Source organism: Cheilinus undulatus, linkage group 8, assembly GCF_018320785.1.
Source record: "Cheilinus undulatus linkage group 8, ASM1832078v1, whole genome shotgun sequence".
Lineage (NCBI taxonomy): Eukaryota > Metazoa > Chordata > Actinopteri > Labriformes > Labridae > Cheilinus > Cheilinus undulatus.
In genome coordinates this window covers 45,901,101-45,922,318 of record NC_054872.1, presented here as the reverse complement: position 1 = coordinate 45,922,318, position 21,218 = coordinate 45,901,101, and the positions used below count along the sequence as shown (strand labels likewise).

Here is a 21,218-nt window from a genome sequence, read left to right as displayed (position 1 = left end):
TTTCTGGCTGCACAGTACTGATTGTCATTTTTGCCTTTCCCCATATGTTAGTTATTTTAAATGTCTTTCATTATTTTTGTTCACAAAGCATAAAGGTGAATCAAACCAGAAAAATTGTCTTAACCCTTTACTTTATGAGAGGCTGATAAAATCTCCTGCAACTCCAGACATTTTCTCCTGCCTTGTTTTTTAACAGCATGTAAGGATCATGTGAACATTTTATTCAAACAAACTTCAGACATGTCCAGCACATGACATCACCCAGAAAAGGCTGTGTAAAATTAAAGGCTAAGGCTAAATTATGAACTAAAACATATTCTATTTATAGAATTGTCTACCCCTCTATATAAGTAAAGATTACCTTCAGTAAGTTGAAAGTAGCTTCATTGAAATGTGACGCAGACAAATAAAGATACTGGTGAAAATAGGAGAAAGAACCTTCATCAGGAAAGGGGGTAAATAACTGAATGAATTATGTAAAAGTCTAAAAGTTTTTTAGTGAAGGGTGTAATACAGTGCTTTTTGTTTTCATGATGAAAGTCTTTTCGTACATTGGACCAAAGAATTGGCAGTTGTCTTGTTTGTGTGGGCAGTAAGGGGCCAATAGGGGCCCTGGAGTAGGGTAGGACGAAACAGCATTGTCATCAGAGCTTGTGCACATAAATAGCCTAGCTCTGTTGAAGGCAGGGATGCTGTTTGGACTGTGATGACCATGTGTTAGAGAGGCTGAGGCTAAGATCGTCTGCATGTTTGCATGGCGGACGGTTATAGCTAGCATGGGGGTGGGTGGTAGCTCTGTTTTTTTTTTTGTTTTTTTTCTCAGAATAAAAAAAAAATCTCTTGTTTTTCATAGTGATGCACTGTAAGTATTTTTTTTTTTTTTTTACTGATACCGATAACCGATAAGAACATCGAATTTTTTTCAATTGTTTATTTAAAAAATAAGTTTATTCTATGTATTTATCATCTGTTATTTTTTTTTAGTTAAACATTTGTGTACCAAACGAAGTACAACATACACAAACACCTGATATATGTCTTCCCCCTTTTCCATTGAAATAAATTAATGTATTAAATCTGACATTTCTATCAACCAAACAAGAATTCAGCAGACATGTCAAATCAGACATAAAACCAAATGATAACAGGCTGTCATGCTTAGCAAATGGAGATGTTTGAGGTTTTGGTTTATTTTTACTTCTTAAGTCAGAAATAAAGAGATGTTATGTTTATGTCTTACATAAAGATTAGAAATATGAACTGACGTAAGTCATATCAGAAGTTGGTTAAAAATGTGAAGTAGACCGTGGTCTGTGGTTAAACTTCTGTTCCTAATGTCAATCAGACTGAATGAAACCACATCAGACAGAGCAGGCAAGGATATGTCTATGAAAGTAGCAGCGGATCAGGAGCCTGTGAGACTGATCTTGTTATTATTAACATTGCGCCTTTTGGCTTTGGTAAACTTTCTGCAGTTTCTAACGCCTGCTGAATTAACACTCTGCCTGGTATTAGCCTTTGGCTTGGTCCTAACACCAACAGCTAAGGCTAGTGGCTACTGCTGCTTATTGTTAGGATGATGACTTTGAAGTGACTTATAAGATCCCTTGTGTTAAAACTTGAGGACTTTTTTCCACTCTTCCAGATGTTTGCAGGGCAAATTTTACAAACATTGTCGTGTTATGCTCCCCGTTAATACTGAATAACTCCACGAGTAATGCCGTGTCTTAGCCTCTCAGCATCGAGGCTGCTTCTTCTTCTTCTCTGGTACTTAACAGCGGGTCACATACCACAGCGCCACCTAAAGTTTCGGAATGTGTAGCCTAGCGAGAAAGAGAACAAATGCCTTTATTATTGGTGGATTTTATCGGTTAATATTTTATTGTTGGGATAATAAAAATATGTAAAATATATGCAATATCAGCCGATAATTTATCTGTATGCATAATAATAGTGCATTCCCTAGTTTTTCATGTGCAGGTTTCTGCCGCTGTTATACTTCTGATTGATTATGGTGATGTTGTATGCAGTACCTAAAATCTTTAGATTCTGTATACCATGGGGTTCATTACCAATCTGAAGTCCTACCTCATCATTGTTCTCTGTATGCTCGGGTTGGGTGGTCTTCATTGACCACATGTAGACAAAATCACTGACCTGCAGTAAAATGACCTTTTTTAATTGATGTATATGTGACTTCCAGGACTTTTGGAGCCAGCCTCAAGTGGTTACTCAAGGAATTGCACTTTCTTGAACTTTTGCATTGGCTTTGTTTTTCTATGCTTGAGAATGCCTCTTATTAAACAGTCAAAAACCACCAGCAACTTTGACTTTATATACAGTGCTTAACAAATTTATTAGACCACCCTAACCCTAACCAAAGTAAGGTTTATGCCACAGCTGTCCTAAATTAACAGCATTGGTAATTACCAAAATCATTTTTTATGTTTCAGCAATGGTTAATACACCAATATGTAGAAGCTCTTTAACCAAAATGATATTTTAATGCTGAAATATAATTATTATTGTTATCCATGAATTTTCAAATTTACTGATTTCCAAAAAAACCTGAAAAAATAGTAAAGTACATTAATATTTCTTGATTAATATGTCAAATTATAGTTATTTACTTGCATTCCTGAAGAGAAAAATTAGTTTTAGTGGATGAATGTTATGCTTGATTAATTTCTAACTTCTCAGAGAAGCCCGGTGAGCTGGCTCAAATTTGGGTGAATTCAGTCTGAAATTCCTCATTCCTGTTCAAAACGGTAAAACGTGGAGAGCTCACTGAAAATGAAAGAGTCCGCATTAAAGCACTTCATGATGCTGGATGGTCTCTGAGACAAATATGACAGGTGATCTAATAAATTTGTTAAGCACTGTATATATCTATAAAGCAGAATTTCAGACCATGTAAAAAAAACATTAGTAGAATTACTTCAACAACAAACTCATCATCTTTTTCACTTTATTACCACTTCTAACTTTGGGCCACCGCAATCACCTCCTTATAACCTCATCAACCTCTACCAAACACCACCATAACTCCCTCCTCCCTCTCTTTGCTCCAAAACATCACACCCACACAGGAAACTGGCAATTAGCGCCTCGTTAGTGGGCCAAAGAGCCACCGTGTGACGTCCTCATGATTTCACCACCCACTCCCTCACCTGCACTCATATGAAGGGTGGGGGTGATTGGAGCACCTTTAAGTGTAGCCTTTACTATGGAAATTAGCTCCAGCCAGGTCGTGTTTTTGTTCTGCGGTCACGATTCTTCAACATTCAGACTTTATTTTTCACAGTGGCGAAAGAGGACGAGCCAATCACAGCCTTCATATATTCACAGATCTGATGCATTATGGGGTTTGGGTTTCAAGTTGCATCATTCAGATTCGTACCAATGCAAAGATTATGTTTTTGCTTTGTGTTTGCATGCACTGGAGTACACTGTGACATATTAACACAAAGGGAGGAGAAGGAGGGTAAGGGGGGTTTGCTGGATAGAGTGCTGATGCCAATAACGGCTTTTAATGTTCCCTTCAAAGCTTTAGGAGGGTGGAGTGTGCAGGGTGATAATGTAGCTGCCTGACATTTTGTTTTTATCTCCACAGTTATGTTTCGACTCTATGACACAGATGGAAATGGCTCACTGGACAGCTCGGTAAATATTTCTCCTGTTCCAGGAACTACTTCTCCTCAAATTCAGTTTCAAAAGCACAACAATAAGACATATTTTACCCCAAATAGGCTTAAATATTTTCATTGTTTAGGAAGTATTTTCCTTGTTTTTAACTGTAACTATACATTTTTTATCAGTCACATGTTTAAGTTTGTATTACTACATATATGTTCATTTACTACCCCTTATAGACATATTTTACCATCAAATATATCATTCATATGTGTAAATGAAGGTAATAATAATAACGTTATTTGTATAGCACCTTTAAAAACAGAGGTTTGCAAAGTGCTTTGACAATAAGCGGAAACACTCAATAAGCAGAAACATAAATAAAACAAAGCATCATCATAACACAAGCAAAGAACATAAGACAAAACCGCATCAGCAGGTGAACCCATGAAAGATAAAGCCAGCAATGTAACTCCAACATCATAATCCTCCTAGTAGACCCATTACAGAGCCTGAAAACATGACAAGTTGGAAATACATTATGAATCCTTGATATATAAAATTCCAGAATAAAATTAAAGACCAAGAATAAAAATAAAACTAAAAACACAGAATAACCTTGGTGGTGTTTGTCCTTAGAATAAAAGCTCTGAATATAAGTAGTATGTCTTGGGGAAATCCATGATTTCCACTTTTCACGGTGTTCCTCAAATATGTTTTTCTGATCCCTTTGCAAAATTTTCTATTGTTCCAAAATAAAAGTTTCATTCATTATATCAAAGGGTCTTAAATAAGTGGAGAGACCAGCTTAAAGCATTTTTGGTTATTACTTCCCTGTCAGCAGTGCTCAGTATTGTAGACCACAATTGAGTTTTAGTTCTTGAGGACAGATGAATATTTCTGATTAAAGTTGAACCCTAATTTAAAGCACACATTTGTCCCTCATACATTTCTTCTTTATTTATGACTGTATAATAAAAAAGTGTTTGCTTGAGCCAAATTTCAATATAGGTGTCAGTCACTGGCTTCTGAGGGACCACAGTGGAGAAGTAAAGATGTTGAGATGTTTGTCCATCCATGGTAAAATATTGAATCAAAGTTTTAAAGTGGAATACACTATGATGCAATCAGAGAGGATACAGTGCAATATGATACAACATGATAGAAAAAGTTGATCTAAAATTACATCATATGACAAAATAAGATATATTTAAAAAAAAATAGAATATTTTAATATGATACATACAATATAACACATCAGTATTATGCAACTGACACTTGCAGATCCTGTAAAGTGAAATCCAGTGTCTGTGTCTTAACACACTAATTATGTTGGTATATAGTTGCTGTAAACCTGAAAACACTGAAAACCCAGGGGCCACCGAGGGGAATGACCCTGTCCCCCTAACGCTACAATGACATAAAATCACCAAGCACTCTATCTCCCTGTCTGTTGCCAGCTGATGTCCTGCCTTCATTGAAAGTAAACAGCCAGTCGAATGCTGTGTCTGTTCATTGTGAAGAATTTGCCAAATCTATCAGCCAGCCAATGGATCATTTAGGCTACGTTCACACTGCAGTTAAAAATGACCTGAATCTGATTTTTTTGCTCACATGTGACTTGTATTAGATTTTTTTCTGATAGCATGAACGGCACAAGCCACATTGAATCTGACCTTTTCGAATCGGAATCAGGCCACTTTCGAATGTGGTTCTAAATCAGATACATATCTGATCGTTTAGAGTTGACTGCAGCATGAACAGGCAACAAAAAAAATCTGATCTGAGGAAAGATCAGATTTGAGCATTAAGGCCTGCAGTGTGAACGTAGCTTAAGGCTACGTTCACACTGCAGGCCTTGATGTCTGTCACACTTGTTTTGTATCAGACACGGTCTCCACTCCCCATGCCCAGACTGCATGGGTTTACATGACATCAAGAATTTAGCATATTGAGAATCAGAGTGCATTATGGGTCTTTCCATTGTAATGGAACAAAGAAGGAATGAAGACAAAGTTATTTCCCAGTTTTATCAGACAGAATTATCAAGTATTAGCCCAATAAAGTTTACACCTAAATTTTTTCTTGCAAGTTTTAAAGAAACGACGCTAGTTTCTTTAGTTGTGTTACTCCTTGTATTAGAGGAACAGCTGTGGAAGATCTAATAGGCCTTGTGGGGTAGTAAAAAGCCAAAGAATAAGTAATATAGGCCTGTCCCTTTACCCCCAGTGCCCTTTAAACAAGAGCAAGTACTCCAAAATCAATCCTAAAGGCACTGGGAGCATATAAAACAAGTTCACAGTGCATCGTAGTGATTCTGTCTCTCTCCAGAAAATAATGTCACAGTCCTCTGTCCCCAAAAAGCAACCATTGTAATTAAAACCTCAGTCACAGATCTCTTCCCACAGTGCCTTTGTTTCTCTCAGAGCCTCTCTAATAACACTAGCAAACCAGCTATTACTCACTGTTTATCACTCTATTCACACCACAGACAGTCAGTGGCATCAGCTGTAAGGCTGCAATATACAGAAAGGTAAAGACAGTGTTTGTGTGCCTGTAATAACGGTCTCTGGTCTCACTGCAGGAGCTCGAGCACATTATCTCCCAGATGATGCATGTGGCAGAGTACCTGGAATGGGACGTGACCGAGCTGAAACCAGTAAGGAACGCTTTTAATTCAGTTCACAGAAATCAGCAATAACAGGGGTTTAAGGCTATTATACTGTAAAGCAAAATTCTTGGTTTAACACCAGACACAAGGGCTTATTTGTGGCATATTTTAAACCATATCTCTACAGCAAGTGGGCCTAAAAACTAATTTCAACGAAGAGGGAATGCAAATTATCAATGCATTTTTCAAATATGATTTTAAAATCCTGGAGAACATTTTTAATGTCAAAAGAAGCCTGGAATGTCTACTATTTATTACAGTGGATGACTGAAATCTTCAACCTCTTCTTCTGTTATGATTTGCATTTTGTTTCATATTGTAGATCCTCCAGGACATGATGAGAGAGATTGACTATGATCATGATGGCACGGTGTCTCTGGAGGAGTGGATCCAGGGTGGGATGACCACTATTCCTCTGCTGGTCCTGCTGGGCCTTGAGACCGTAAGTCCCATCAAAAGGTCACATTTTTGTGCCATGTCTTGACCATCAGACATAATTGACTACATGGTGTTACCAGACCAATCATCACAACTGACAAGGTGACATGAAGGATGAGAAGCTGGGCTAGATGATGTATATGGTTACACATTTGTCATCTCGCATCATTTGAAACAAACTAGCAGTGATACAGAGAAATAAGACACAATTTTCTGATTGTTTCAAAGCAGCTATGTACCAAAGAAATTAAGTCTAGCTTTAGATCCTACATCATACAACCAGCAGTGATCAGCTGGCAGCTGGCTGATCCTAATTGTTGTCTCCCAGCTCCCACAGCCAATCACAGCTCTTTCTCTCAACACAGCAGTGTATTTAAATATGACGTACTTCTCACAAATCCCAGATGTACCACATTGCTGCTGCTGCTGGCAAAGCTTACCCCCCCCCCCCCCCACCCCCCCCACCTCCTCCTTTATAGCACAAAGCTTGTTGCACCCTCATATTAAGATCCATGCAAGTTGGATACTTGAATATGAAGGTTCCTTGCTATGCATTCCCTGGAAACTCAAAGCATGCTGCTTGGCTAGTCCAGGGAGCATCTTTTGAGCAAAGCCTTGTCTGCCTAGTAAAACTGTATATCCATTTTGCAATAAAATGGTTAAATGTATGCCAAGAGTGTCGCTGACTTAACTTTGACTGGCATCTCAACCTCATTAAGTTGAATTTACTTTGATTCCTGCTGAAGTCACAATCCTTCCTACACAGTCCTGTTTGTCTCTGCTCTGCCTTTTGTCACAGCCAGTGCTCCAATGATTGTTTAATTGACCTGTTGACTGATGACAGCACTCACATGTACAAACACTGATGCAACAAAAATGTCATGAGACTCAAATATTAACCTTCTATTTATCATATTTTTGTTTGAGAAACAGTGAATTTCAATGTAAACGTTTTTCTTTCAGATATATTTGCATTACCTGGAAAGTGTTCGTGGTTCCACAAAGTACATTTAATGAACCACTACCTTTATTTTATTTTCAATTAGGCATCTGCAAAGACACTTAAATGTTCTTTTCTTATATTCATCTCTGTAAATATGCTTTGTGGCCCAGCAAATTCTTCCCAAGTAGCATTAATGTCTCCGAAGACTGATAAATTCATTGAATGGGTAAACAAGCGACATAGTAGAAGGTTCAGTGGAGTGTCACCAGCTAATCCAACACCAGATGAACCATGACATCTGAGGAAATAAATGATAAAAAGGTGACATGAGTAAAAACTTCTGGTTGTGTTTTGTTACTTCCGACACTTAATATAACATGCAAACAAGTATTTTTGATCATTTGAAACATGGAAAAGGATATTTCATTATTTTTTTCCTTTTTTTCCATTGTATTTTGTATTGACTTTTATAACCAGATTCAGAAAAAAACAATTAACCGACTAAAAAAGGTACCTTTACCCCCCACCCCCACAGGGAAAAACAGTAACCCAGCACATCCCAGAAAATATCAACCAAATCTGAAGCCACATACACAGCAAATTCTCCTTGTAAAAAAAAAACATAATAATAATAATAACAATATATGCATACACACATATACATAAATATATACATTATCATACATTCATTAAAAGAATCATTAATACAAACATGCGCAGCAAATGGTTTACAATCAACACGTACTATTTTTCTCGATTAAGAAACCTCAGCAAAGGGTCCTAGATCTTCTCAAACTCAACTCCTCTGTCCATTGTAAAATCTCAGTCTCTCAAGGTGCAAGGTGTTAGCTATTTCCCCCATCCACAAATCATAGGTTGGTACAAAATCCATCTTCCATATTCTCAGAATTAGTTTCTTTGCAACCACCATACCAAACAAGATCGCTTTCTTTTTATACTTAATAGCAGAAATTTGGGGAACCTGTAGCTCCAAGAATGGCTACAAGAAGATCTGGTTTCCAACATTTCCCAAATGCCTCAGAGAAACAATGAAAAATACTTTCCCAGTATGAAGACAATTTACTGCATGACAAGAAAGCATGTGATAAGTTACTGATTGTAGATTTACATCCATTACAAAGAGGGGAAACATCACCAAAAAATCTATGCAGTTTTTCCCTGGAGTAGTAGATCCTATGAAGTGTTTTAAACTGTGTAAGATTAAGTCATACTTTTGCTGAAAAAGCATGTATATTCCATTTCGGTATCTTTTAAGTCAGGCCTTATGAAATACACTACAGTGATTTCAGTCAGCATTGCTCTTTTAAGAAGGACTCACTGGTTGTACAGACCAGGAAGTTTGGCTTTACAGCTTAACAGATGGGTACAGTCTCCCAGAAATTTAGCAAGTTTTTGGTAAATATCAGCCACAAAACAATGTTGGCTCAGACATGCACAATATCAGCTTTTTTAAGCATTTTATGTTATACCCAAAAAGCCTATGTTTTTTGTCCCTCTTTTTTTAGTGCAGGCTTTGGCTATAGGTTACTTGCTCCTTCATTGCAAAATAGTGACAAAAACACAGAGGCTTTCTGCATAAAAAGATAAATTCAAAATTTTTCAATTTTTCTTGTGTTGTGGCCCATTTTAGCAAAAACTTGCTAATTCCAGGGAGAAACAGTACCCATGTGTTATGCTGTATAGCCAAGGTTCCTGGCCTGTACAACCAGCGAGTCCTTCTGAAATCACCGTAGGCTAATGCCACTTCTGCTGCTAGGAACCTCTTACAGCCCAACTTAAATAATATTGAAGCATCCCTTTAAGGTCTAGGATTTTTACTTAAAGTCAATGACCGCCTGCAGCTCACCTACAGCTCCTCTATGTCAAACCAGTGGGCCCTAGCCCTCACTTTTGGAAACACTGGATTAGAAAACACGAGCAGAGAGCAGAAACTTGCACACTTTTCTTCTTGATAATTTTTGACTTTTTTTTTAAGGAAAATCTTTTTCATTTTTTGCTTTTTATGGCCAATAACATTGTCAAACTTTGGTATGTGTTCTGTGGCTCTTTCTAACATGGAGTTTCTTGAATAAAAATAGCTAAATATACTAAGTTTGGGTGCCTAGGATGCTATTTTTTATAATAACAGCACTGATGTGCAGATCTTTTTGTCCCTTACAAGCATCCAGACCCCTCAGGTCCTCTGGGACAGGTTTACTATCTGTTCTCAGAGTCAGAATGATGTTTTTTAATTCATTTATTTGTTTTTGCTGAGTGTCATTTTATTTTATTTTTCATGTTTTATATTTAATTATATTTCATTTAATATCTTTCTGCTGTCTTTACGCTTAATGTCATAAATTGTCTGTTTTAACTCTGTATAGCACTTTGAATTTTCTCCTTTATGAACAGTGCTCTATACATAAACTTGCGCAATTAAATGACTGGAATTCACTTATCATGAGAAAGAACAAAAATATATTTGGATGCATTGCCACTGTTGCAGGGCTATCCAATTAGTCTGGAATGGAGGCTGGTTCCTGAAAAGGGATCCGACATAAGGAACCTTTAGAGACAATGCAACATACAGCATGTATAATGATTTTTATAGGAGGAAACAAGGATAACTGCAGTGCAATGGTGAAAGGGTAGAGAGTCATATGACAGATGCAATGAATGTGACAGATGATCATACAAATGTAATAAACTTATAATATTTTAGTTTTAAAAAACCCAGACCTTTGTGGCTTATCTCTAAGCATGTAGTCTACTTAAAGGGCTGCTAAAAAATACTGTAGGGGCCTGACCTGGCCCCAGGGCCTCAATTTGAACACTCCTGCAACACTGAATTCTGTAGCTGCTGTTGTGTGATACCCCAAAAGAAAGCTGCCTTCAGTTCATAATCCATCCACTAGATGGAACTATTTAACTAGTTTCAGTAGAGCCACACACCAAATGTCATTTTTTATGAATGAGTATTATCTCTGTTTTACTATAGAAGAGTACAAAGTGCACAACATGGTTAGGGGTGTTAAAGGACAATACAAACTGAGGCTAAATGGCATAAAATCAGAGGAATTATTATCTGAAGGCTCTTAAAACACAATATAAATTGATATAATGATGCAGTGAATCAAAATCATTCTGGTCATTTGTTCTGCTTCTTGCTGCAGAATGTCAAAGATGATGGGCAGCATGTGTGGAGACTGAAGCACTTCAACAAGCCGGCGTACTGTAACCTGTGTCTGAACATGCTGATTGGCCTGGGAAAGCAGGGACTCTGCTGCTCATGTGAGTCGTTCACTGACCATTAAGTACTGACTCATGCAAAGATAAAGACAGCGGGATAAACCAGGATAGCACTGTCTCTTCATTTGTTGCATTGCTGATCTTAAGGACATTTCTTTGTAATCAAATTAACTTATAAGCACTGGTGTTTTACTTTCAAATGGCTTTATAAGAGAGCCAAGAGTATTTTCACATGATTGCAAATATGCTCCTTATAATGCCTGATACAACTCAAGATTTCAGCTGAGAAAAGAGCACATAAAATAGTCTAAAATACAACTTAATTCTTAAATTTAGTTATTCCTTTTTAAATGTGGAAATCAGAAACCTGCTATATGCTTCAGCCCCCATGGATGCTTGTTATTTTCTTTGGGGTGCTCTGCTTCACACCCTCTTAAAAAAGCTGTTTTTCAACAAAACTGGCAACAATCACGTTCAGTTAACACGTTCACAAACACATTACACAACCCCTGGTGTATATCACTTCCACTGTGTTTGAATAAAGAGCCCGTTTCTTCATTTCTTCTTTTTTTTTCCTGGTTGAAAGTTTTCAGTGGCATTGTTTTTTCTTTTCCCAGTCTGCAAGTACACGGTCCACGAGCGCTGTGTGGCTCGCGCTCCTCCTTCGTGCATCAAAACCTATGTCAAGTCCAAGAAAAACACAGAGGTGCGTCCAATTGGAGTGTTTAGCAGACAGCACGCTTGGATCAGCGATGCTGCACAGGGCTTAGGATGAGAGTTTTTCTTCTTCTAATGGAATTAAATCAACTCAGTCTGCTGCTAAGCATTGCTAATTACCTGTATACCTCTGCTTTAAAAGCACAGACAGCAGCCTCTTTCTTTATCTCTTACTTTCTTTAATTGTCGTGCCACATCTGTCTTTGTAAATAAAATCTTGTTTTTCTACACCGTGTTTTCTCTTCTCACTTCTTCCCCTCTCCGTATGCCGCCTCTCCCTCTCTCTCTGCAGGTAATGCATCATTTCTGGGTGGAGGGGAACTGCCCCACCAAGTGTGACAAGTGTCACAAAACCGTTAAGTGTTACCAGGGCCTGACTGGGCTCCACTGTGTGTGGTGTCAAATCACGGTAAGACACCCCCCAAGGAGAAGCAGCCACCTCCTCGTTAGATTCCCTCTGCTCTTTCTACTTTAGCTTTTGTTTTAGCACCTTAGATTCCCTCCACCAATTTACACCCAGAAAGCACCTGTTTGTGGAGAAGAGTTAATAGAAATAAAAGACAAGATAAGGACACATGTAAAGCAAATATAACCTTAAAATAACCACTAAAGTGTGTAATACTAGTGACACAAGTTTGCCGTTAATAGTGGTTGTTAATTTCCTTCCAGCTCCATAACAAGTGTGCCTCCCACGTCAAACCAGAGTGTGACTGTGGCCCCCTGAAAGATCACATCCTGCCCCCCAACTCAATCTGCCCCATCATTCTGGTAAGCTCCACGCCGGTTAGTGGTTCTGACCTTGTTTGACTCGGTGTTTTTGGAGGATTCAATCATCAGCCCGTGTTCTCCCGCCGAGCTCTGAAATGGCAGAGATTTGTTTTACTTTTCAGCAGGAGAAGTATTATTTCCAAAGTCTATTTCAGAGGAGGAAAAGATTGTGTGCTTAAAATTGCTCATGAAGTTTCTGTAAAACAAAGATTATCCACTTTGTGTCATTATTTTGACTTCTACAATCAGAGTTTTTGTGCTTTAAAGGCTTATTAGATTTTTTTTCCAAACAAATTTGGCAGAAACACTGAAAAGATGTGCAAAAACAGCCAAAAGATAAGAAATAGTGAGGTAGAAGTCAGTATATGTATTCTAAGGTTTATTATCCTGTATTTTTAGTCATATTTGCAAAAGTTTTTTCCTTTTGTCTTTTAAGTTAGAATTTGATAACTGGTGTTCTATTTTTATGATTTCTGTAATAAGAACCAAATAAATTTGTCCCTTTTCATGGGATTCTTCTGGAGCAATAAATCTTTTGGAAAACCAAGCAAACTTTTCGTCATGATGTTGTGCAAGGCTACTTAAGAACCTCTTCACACTGCTAGAAAACAATTTGATTTGAAAGGTCTATAATATATATTTTTTAGTTTAAGTTTTTCTGAATGAATCTAGTTCATGGATCCTCCATACTTCTCCCTCTTTAACTTCCAGGAACGGCAGACGACGCTGAGGAAAGACTCCAGGTCGAGTCAGTCAAGTCGAGGGAAGATGCAGAGAGCGAACTCGGTCACAGTGGACGGTCAGGGACTACAGGTGAGCCTTTTTAAAACCCAGTCTTTAACTGCTTTTTTCATAGTCTTTCAATTGTAGTATGTTTTCTGCAGGGATCTCCCAAAACTCATTAAAATAACATAAATCAAGGCATTCTGTCTCCTCACATGTCAGTTTTTTATAAGGTTTAAATGTAATTGTAAAAGGAAAGGCAGAATTGGGTTGGAGAAATCCCTTTTTTGCACTAAACCATTTTGATGTAGACTTCAAACAAAATTGATCGACATTGTCTGTGCGTAGGGTCAAACATCATAGCATGGTATGTGTCAGCTGAACGGTGATTCAGGATAAATATTGCAGAAAACGCTCTAAAGAACCAGCAATAGCGGGCAGTTCAAAATCAAATCCTCATGAAAGAAGTCTCACGCAACTATCATACTGATATAACCAGGCAGCTTTGCAGTGTTAACATGTACTGCAAGTGAAAGTTGGTGGAAAAATTACCTGTTTGTAAAACTAAAAAATGTGACGTTAATCATAAATACTCTTCATATATGATTTTTATATATTTCTTCATTTAGACTGAGTGTTTCAAATAGATTATCTTGTTGACAATAAGCACATTACTCATCAGTGGTTCTTACTGTAAACAGTCTTATTACTGAGCATGAGACCTGGTATCTTCTTTTTATTAATCAGTTTCAATAGTGCACTCACTAATGAAGAGATGAAGCTGGAAGACACGTATAAGACTGGTATGGCATCATGAACTGTGTCAGTAGAAACAATATCATCTTATATCTTGTTGAAAATATATTATAATACCTTAAAAACTCTGTTTATTGAATAATCCTAGTCATTAGCACAATTAACATAATTTTCAAACAGTTGTAAGTTACAGTAGGTGAATAACTGTAATTTTGAGTAAAAAAATGCTTTCAGGTTCACATAAGGTGACATAGTATGCATTATTTATGTCAGTGAGCAGCCAGTCTAACACAGAGAAATAAAAATATGAAGGGAAACTTAAAAATATTTGTGCAAAAATATGATGCAAAATGTTTTTTTCTCTCTCCCTCTTTTGCGTTTTATAGCCAGCTACATTTCAGAGAAATAATCTGTTCTTCATGCTTCATTATGTCAGACTTACGGGTGTATTTACAATGAAGATCCAGGTAATTGATCACAGTACTGAAAATCAGAAGAGTAGTGATCTATTCTTATGGTTTAATGTGGGGAAAACACTTCTTTTTTACCTCTAGGTAGCTTGTGATTGCAGTTCAGGTACTGAAAAAAATTTTGGGAAAAAAAATTTACTAGCAGCCAGAAGCTTTTGATAGTTGTATTAGGACTTTTAACCCTTTAAAATTTTTTGTTGTGATCAAATTCTGAATTTTCTGAAATTCAGTAGACAATCAGGTTTAATTGCAATTTTAAAAATGTTCAAAATGCAATAATTTTGCATATCAAAACATTTTTTGAAAAACTTATATTTTATTATTTTTTATTAATTCAGTAGCTTTGATTCAACCAAACACATTTGTCTCCATCAGGGAGTTTTGGTGGTGTCTCTTTGAGGAATTTTATGAATAGTCAGTTTTTCCCATTTCTTTGTAAATTCTGATCACCAAATTCTGATCACCAAATCCGAATATGTTTTATATGATCTTCATTTCACAGATGACATCTATTATTTTCATCCAGAGTCTCAGAGAAGGGGGATCTTCTTTGCACCATTTCCCCTTGACTGCTTCCAGCAAAATTTTAACCAAAAATCTGTCGTCACACTGAAGGTTATGTAGATATGACACCATAAACTTCTTTGGTAATTCATAACCTAACATTACTTTCAGCTCCTTCCATACATCATCCCACTACCTTTCAATTTTCAAAACAATTTTTAGGCCATATTTATGATTGGAATTAATTTCACCAGTTTCTTGATTGTGATTCAAATGAAATAAGTTTATAATTATTCTACTGAGTGCTGCTCTGCTACACCAGTGTGGTCTGACACCATGACTTAGAGGTAGGAAACAGCTTCACAGTGTTGCTTCTGTCAAATACAGTGTTTAACACTGTTCTACATTAAGACGTGTGCAGGAGCGCATGTACAAAATGACTCACTGATGTCCAATATCCCTGGTTAATGTGGCAGCATTTACACTTTTCCACAAGTTTGATCAGACTGTTTTCTAATCTGCTTCCGCTATGTAACATGTATTGTCTTAAACTAAGGGTAATCTATTTCCTGTTTTATATATATATATATATATATCTTTTTTTATATATATAAATATGCTTTTATTTTGATAGAAAATAAGGAACTCAAGCATGAAATCAACACCAGAAAAAATAACTTGGTACAAATAAAAAATAAAATGAAAATATCAAAGGGGAATGATAAAAAAGTGAAAAAAGTGATATCACAAGGTGCAGATTTGACTTGTCCATTTATCTGTCTACAAGTTTTTATAGTGACATGAGACACTCAAAGAAGCAATAGTGTCCTCATTTTCCATCACTGTGGAGGCAGGAAGATGCTACAGTGAGTAACACCCCGCTACTGTCATACTGTGACAAAATCTCATTTAATTTTTTAGATTATAAAAATTAACTGCAACAATTTTAGACCTTGCTGTCATTGCAATTGATGTATTAATGCTGACATTAACAACAGGAAAGTTATGAGAAAATTTTACTAATAATTAATATCACTTATTGAATCATTTGTATCAGTTAAAAATACCTTAAATTGAACCAAAGGTCAAGGCTTAAATTTACATCTTCCCTCTTTGCATTAATATTCATTGTTTTACAACCTATTGATTTAAGTTACTCCATATCATAAGTCTAGCAGAACACAGTCAACAGTTTTAATCATTTTTCAGGTATGAGGGAAATAAATCTGAGCCACTCTAGAGTCAATTGGAGTATTTAGTTACAGTACTTGTCGATCAGAAGGCAGGGTAATTATTTTGGGATTGCCCCTGTGTGCATCTTTGTCCTCCTGTTTACTGTCCTGTGCCGTACTGAGCGTGTGCAGTCGCTCTGTGGACATATGATGATGCTCTGCAGGCCCTGCTGGTTCTCAGTGTCCTACAGCAGAGCTCCGTTCAGCCTGATCCTCTCTAATGTCTGTCAGCCGGCACACTGGCGATGGAAACCTGCTGCTGTCTGTGGCGACTTCTCGTCTGCGCGTGGCTCAGAGAGAAATATGATAAATCATATCCCAGGCACATTCATCTCTGCCCCTCGCCGGCTAACCAGCATAATAATCAAGATTATTATTTATAATTACAGGAAGTAATGGATCACTCCGGACTGGACAGGGAGCTCGTTAATTCACCCTCGGCCTGCTGGGATAGCAGACAGGGGGAGTTAAGCGCTTCATCTGTGTCAGGGAGAGCACGGGGAGAGTGACTGCTCTGAGAGGGACTCTGGGTTAGAGACTGTTTATCTGGATCTGTGTGCGCTCTGCAGGCCGCAGTTTGAATACTGTTTAGTGAAACTGGGAAATTATTTCTAAAGTCAGTGATTCAAACTACCCTAACCAAAGGGGAAGCAAATTAGAAAAGGATTAGGACAAGTTAACTGGATGCCAGCTTTGAAGCAGAGATGAGTTGTCTTATTGAACTGGGTTTTTTTTCAATGTAAGTCAAGTTTTTTTATTCTTTGATTTCACTTTAATTAGTATTTGTGCATTGGTGTGCATATGGGTGATCCTCAACGTTTACTGTTTTTTTTGGGGGGGGGGGGGGTTTTGGTCATTCATTGTCTCTCTTGTTTGAAAAGCTCATTGGTAATTTAGTTTTTAAATTTAATTGATTAATACATTTAAATTACCTTGAATGTCAACTTACAAACACAAACATTTTCAACAAAATTAAAGCTAAACCCTAAATATTTGTAGCATTGTGTTTTTACTACAGCATTTTTCTTACAGTAGCTACTTCCAATTCTGTTTACTAATGTTACAGTCCTATTTGGTCATGTAACTCAAGCCCGACTGTGATTGGCTATCATTACAACAATGTTATAGGACAAAAAAAGGGTTTTCAGAAACTTTCTGTGTTTGTTTTGCTATTTTGAGTTTTATTTTGTTTATATTTTTGAAAAAAAAAAGCTTTTGATTGGTATCAGGGCCTGTCTTGTCTAAGGCGTGTTGTACACATAGGTGGGTGTATTTTTGAAAACTGAGGTTACCCTCTTCTGTTTTCAAAAATAATGATTTCTATCACGACCAGAGGCGGATTCAGTGGTAGCAAGGGCCAACCAGGGCCCCCTGGATTCTGATTGGCCATCTGAAACTCCTTAATAATGATTTCCCATCTGCCTTTTGAGCCATTGGTGAAAAGCTGTGGTGTAGGCTGTTTTTAAGGATATTAAATCAACCAGCATTTCTGAGCACACAATATATGGATGAAAGTATTTGCTCACATCTGTTACTTATTGAAATCAGGTGTTTGAATTAGACCTGTTACCACAGGTGTATAAAATCAAACACCTAGCCATGCGGTCTCATTTATAAACATTTGTGACACAAAATGGTTTGTTCTGAAGAGCTCAGTGACTTCAATTGTGGTGCTATGATAGATTCCACCTTTGCAATAAAATGGTGAGTAAAATTTAATCCCTGCTGGATATTCCACAGACAACTGTTAGTGATACTACCAGGAAGTGGAAGCGTTTAGGAACAGCGTCAACTCAGCCATGAATTGGAAGACCATTGACCAGTGTTGGGGGTAACACGATACAAAGTAATCCATTAGAGTACTCAAATTACTTTTTTGTTGTAACGAGTAACGTAACACGTGAGTTTTACAATTCAAGTTATCCCGTTATTAGTTACATTTTCATAAAAGTTACTGAAAAAAAAAATCCCAAACTACTTCTCTCTTCTGTGGCTTCAAAAAGAGAGAAAAAAAGAAGCATCTGCTCTGTTTGTCCTTCTCTCTTCCTGTAGTCACGTTGGCATGTAGCACCATGCCAGCAGAAGGTAAACATTCTGTGCCATTACGCGCACATTGTTAGAACCTTGCTGAGCCAGCAAGATGACAGAGGACAGCATGACACTGGAATAATCCCCATTATGATGGATTTTTTTGATAAAAGGATAAGAACAGCATCGGGGTAAAACGCAAGTTTAAAAGCTCCGTTTGCTGTCATTGAATCAGCTGTGCAGTCATTCCAATTACGAGTGATTCTGTCTGCCTCTGCTCAGCTTGTTGTCAGATTGTGAGCCATGTTAAAGAGCTGTAAAGGTTTTCCTGTCTGTTAGTGGTGCTATCAGGCTGCAGAGATACAGATTATGGGCTGTAAATTAGGCTGTACATTGGCATTAGAATCTGCACAATCAAATGCAGACGTGCAAAAGTTATCTGTTGTATTTACAACCAATGAGTGGAACCAGTTGCTAACGGGTTTTAATAGTTAGTAACACAAAAGTACTCTAACGTGTTAGTTTTAGAAGTAGGTAACGCAACAAGTTATTTTTCTCAGAATGTAACGCAGTAATCTAATGAATTAGTTTCAAAAGTAACTCCAACACTACCCACAAAACTGCCACAACTGCTACTGCATAAAAGTCGCCAACACTGCTGATTCCACAGCTGGAGAGTTCTGAACTTCCACTGGCATTATTGCAGCACAAAAACTGTGCAGTGGAAGCTTCATGGAATGGGTTACCATGGCCGAGCACCTGCATGCAAGCATCACATTACCAAATCTAATACCAAGCATCAGATGGCATGGTATAAAGCACACCCACGCTGGACTGTGGAGCAGTGGAAACATGTTCTGTGGAGTGATGAATCACACCTCTCTGTTTGGCAGTTAGTTTTTCAGGGTTTGGACTAGGCCCCTTATCTCTAGTGAAGGCCAGTCTTAATGCTTCAGCACACCAAGACATTTTGGGCAGTGCTATGCTTCCAACTCTGTGGCAACAGTTTTGGAAAGGTGCTTTTCTATTTCAACATGGCTGTGCTCAAGTGCACAAGGCAAGGACTATAAAGACATGGTTTGATGAGCACAGAGTCCTGACCTCAGGGCCTCAACCCCACCTTTGGACTGAACTGGAGTAGACCTTCTTGTCCAGCATCAGTGCCTGAAGTCATAAATACTTTACAGATTGAATGGGCAAAAATCTCTATAAAGTCTTATGAAAAGTCTTCTAAGAAGGGTGGAGGCTGTTATGGCTTCAAAAAAGGGGACCAGTTCCATATTAAAGGACATGTATTTTAATACAATGTCATTACAGTCCCTGCTGATATAATGGCTAGGCAGTTGAAGACTTCAGTCCAGCTGTGTTTGGAAATAACTCTGCCTTTTAAAATGAAACTAAACATTTCTGGCCTTTTTTTTTTTTTTTGCAGATAATTGTCTTAACCATAAATGGCATGACTCAGAGATGACATGCGTTAGACACTGTGTGGATGTCAGGAAGCATTTGGTGCCAGTCTTTTAATACAAAGCCTTTTCTATTTAAATACACTTCATTAGTAGGTCACAGAATCACCTTAAAGGGAAAATTCTTGTGATTTATTTTCTTTAATTTTGCTTAAGAGATACTTTTTTTGTGGCTTTTTCACTGTCTTACCTTATAATTAGATTTTATAATTAACAGAAGATTAAATCTAGGTAAAGAATTGGAGTGCACCCACACTTTACTGTGGTCAGGTACCACTTGTGTGTCTCTGCACTGAACTATAAAATAAATCAGATGACTGGCATGGCTTGGAAGTGCTGTACACACTCAATAAAGTGTCTGAGGGATGGGTCTTGAAAGTGAATTCCTGTGAAGCATCCTGCAGTCTCCAAACACCGACCGTTTGTTTTGACATCTCCCATTCAGATCACAACAATAGAGGGCACTCATCCTCTGCTCGTGTTTGTCAATCCGAAGAGCGGGGGGAAGCAGGGCGAGAGGTAAGTACACAATCTGTCTCAACATGCTACAAGAGGCCTCTGAAGCCCCCATCCTCAGCTCTTCAGCCCGCAGAGAGAGAGAGGGGCTGCAGCGGCGCCGCCTCTGGCTGCAGAGAGCTGCAGGCTTACATAGTGGAATAAAAACACAATAACATTAACCTAAGGCACATACACACTCACATGCCCTCCCTCTCTCTCTCTCTCTCTCTCTGTCCTGGCTGTCACGGCCAGCTCTGACTCGTCCTCCTTCTTTAACCCAGGGCTAATTGGCTTATTACTGAAACATATTCATTCGCTCCTTATTACGCCGGCCCTCATTTGTTTAAATTATGAGATCAAAATATGACTTCAGCCAGTTGATATAATGAAATTGAAATTAAAATGAATTAGTCTTTCTAATGGTTTCTCCTCAGGGGGCTTTGGGGCTTGTCCCACCCCGCTGCCCAGTCCACTGCCGCGTCATACTCTGATTGGACGCGGGCTTATAACAAGAATAAATCCTCACTTTTTTTTAACATCTGAGTCATAAATCTGAGTTGTTTTTTGTTCATCAAATCTCGTTTTTTTTCTGATGTTATTTCTCTGAATCTTTCCATCCTTTAGGATCTACAGAAAGTTCCAGTATCTCCTGAACCCGAGACAGGTGTACAACCTAGCCAAGAACGGACCCATGCCTGGGTATGTGAATAATGTCACTTCAAGGAGGGGTTCTCCATTTTTCAATACTGTCTTTAAAGCCAGAGGCCTATAAATTCAACTCACTTCCAAAAAAGATGGTACACTCTGTAAAATGTAAAAAACTGAATGCAATGATTTGAAAATCTCATAAAGCTATATTTCATTCTTATTTGAAAATTAACAACATATCAGATGGTAAGACTGAGACATTTTACCATTTCATGAAAAATATTTGCTCTTCTTTAATACAAAGGCAGCATCAAACCTCAAAACATAGGGAAAGGGCTACAAAAAGCTAAAAAAGTAAGTGATCCTAATGAAAAACAGCTGGAGGAGCAATTTACAAATACTTGGTTCAATTGGCAACAGGTCAATAACATGACTCGGAACAAAAAGAGCAATTTCAAGTGGCAGAGTCTCTGA

General features: G+C 37.7%; 1 protein-coding gene across 1 annotated transcript in view; it reads left to right on the top strand.

Annotated features, from left to right (window-relative positions):
- dgkb (diacylglycerol kinase, beta) overlaps positions 1 to 21,218 on the top strand; it is a 119,774-nt gene that overhangs the window by 38,032 nt on the left and 60,524 nt on the right. Inside the window, exons 8-17 of the mRNA XM_041793564.1 lie at positions 3,614 to 3,663; positions 6,218 to 6,292; positions 6,627 to 6,746; positions 10,859 to 10,976; positions 11,552 to 11,640; positions 11,944 to 12,060; positions 12,321 to 12,419; positions 13,131 to 13,232; positions 20,044 to 20,117; positions 20,721 to 20,795. Of these exons, the coding sequence (XP_041649498.1) occupies positions 3,614 to 3,663; positions 6,218 to 6,292; positions 6,627 to 6,746; positions 10,859 to 10,976; positions 11,552 to 11,640; positions 11,944 to 12,060; positions 12,321 to 12,419; positions 13,131 to 13,232; positions 20,044 to 20,117; positions 20,721 to 20,795 (919 nt within the window). The remainder of the gene's footprint in view (positions 1 to 3,613; positions 3,664 to 6,217; positions 6,293 to 6,626; positions 6,747 to 10,858; positions 10,977 to 11,551; positions 11,641 to 11,943; positions 12,061 to 12,320; positions 12,420 to 13,130; positions 13,233 to 20,043; positions 20,118 to 20,720; positions 20,796 to 21,218) is intronic.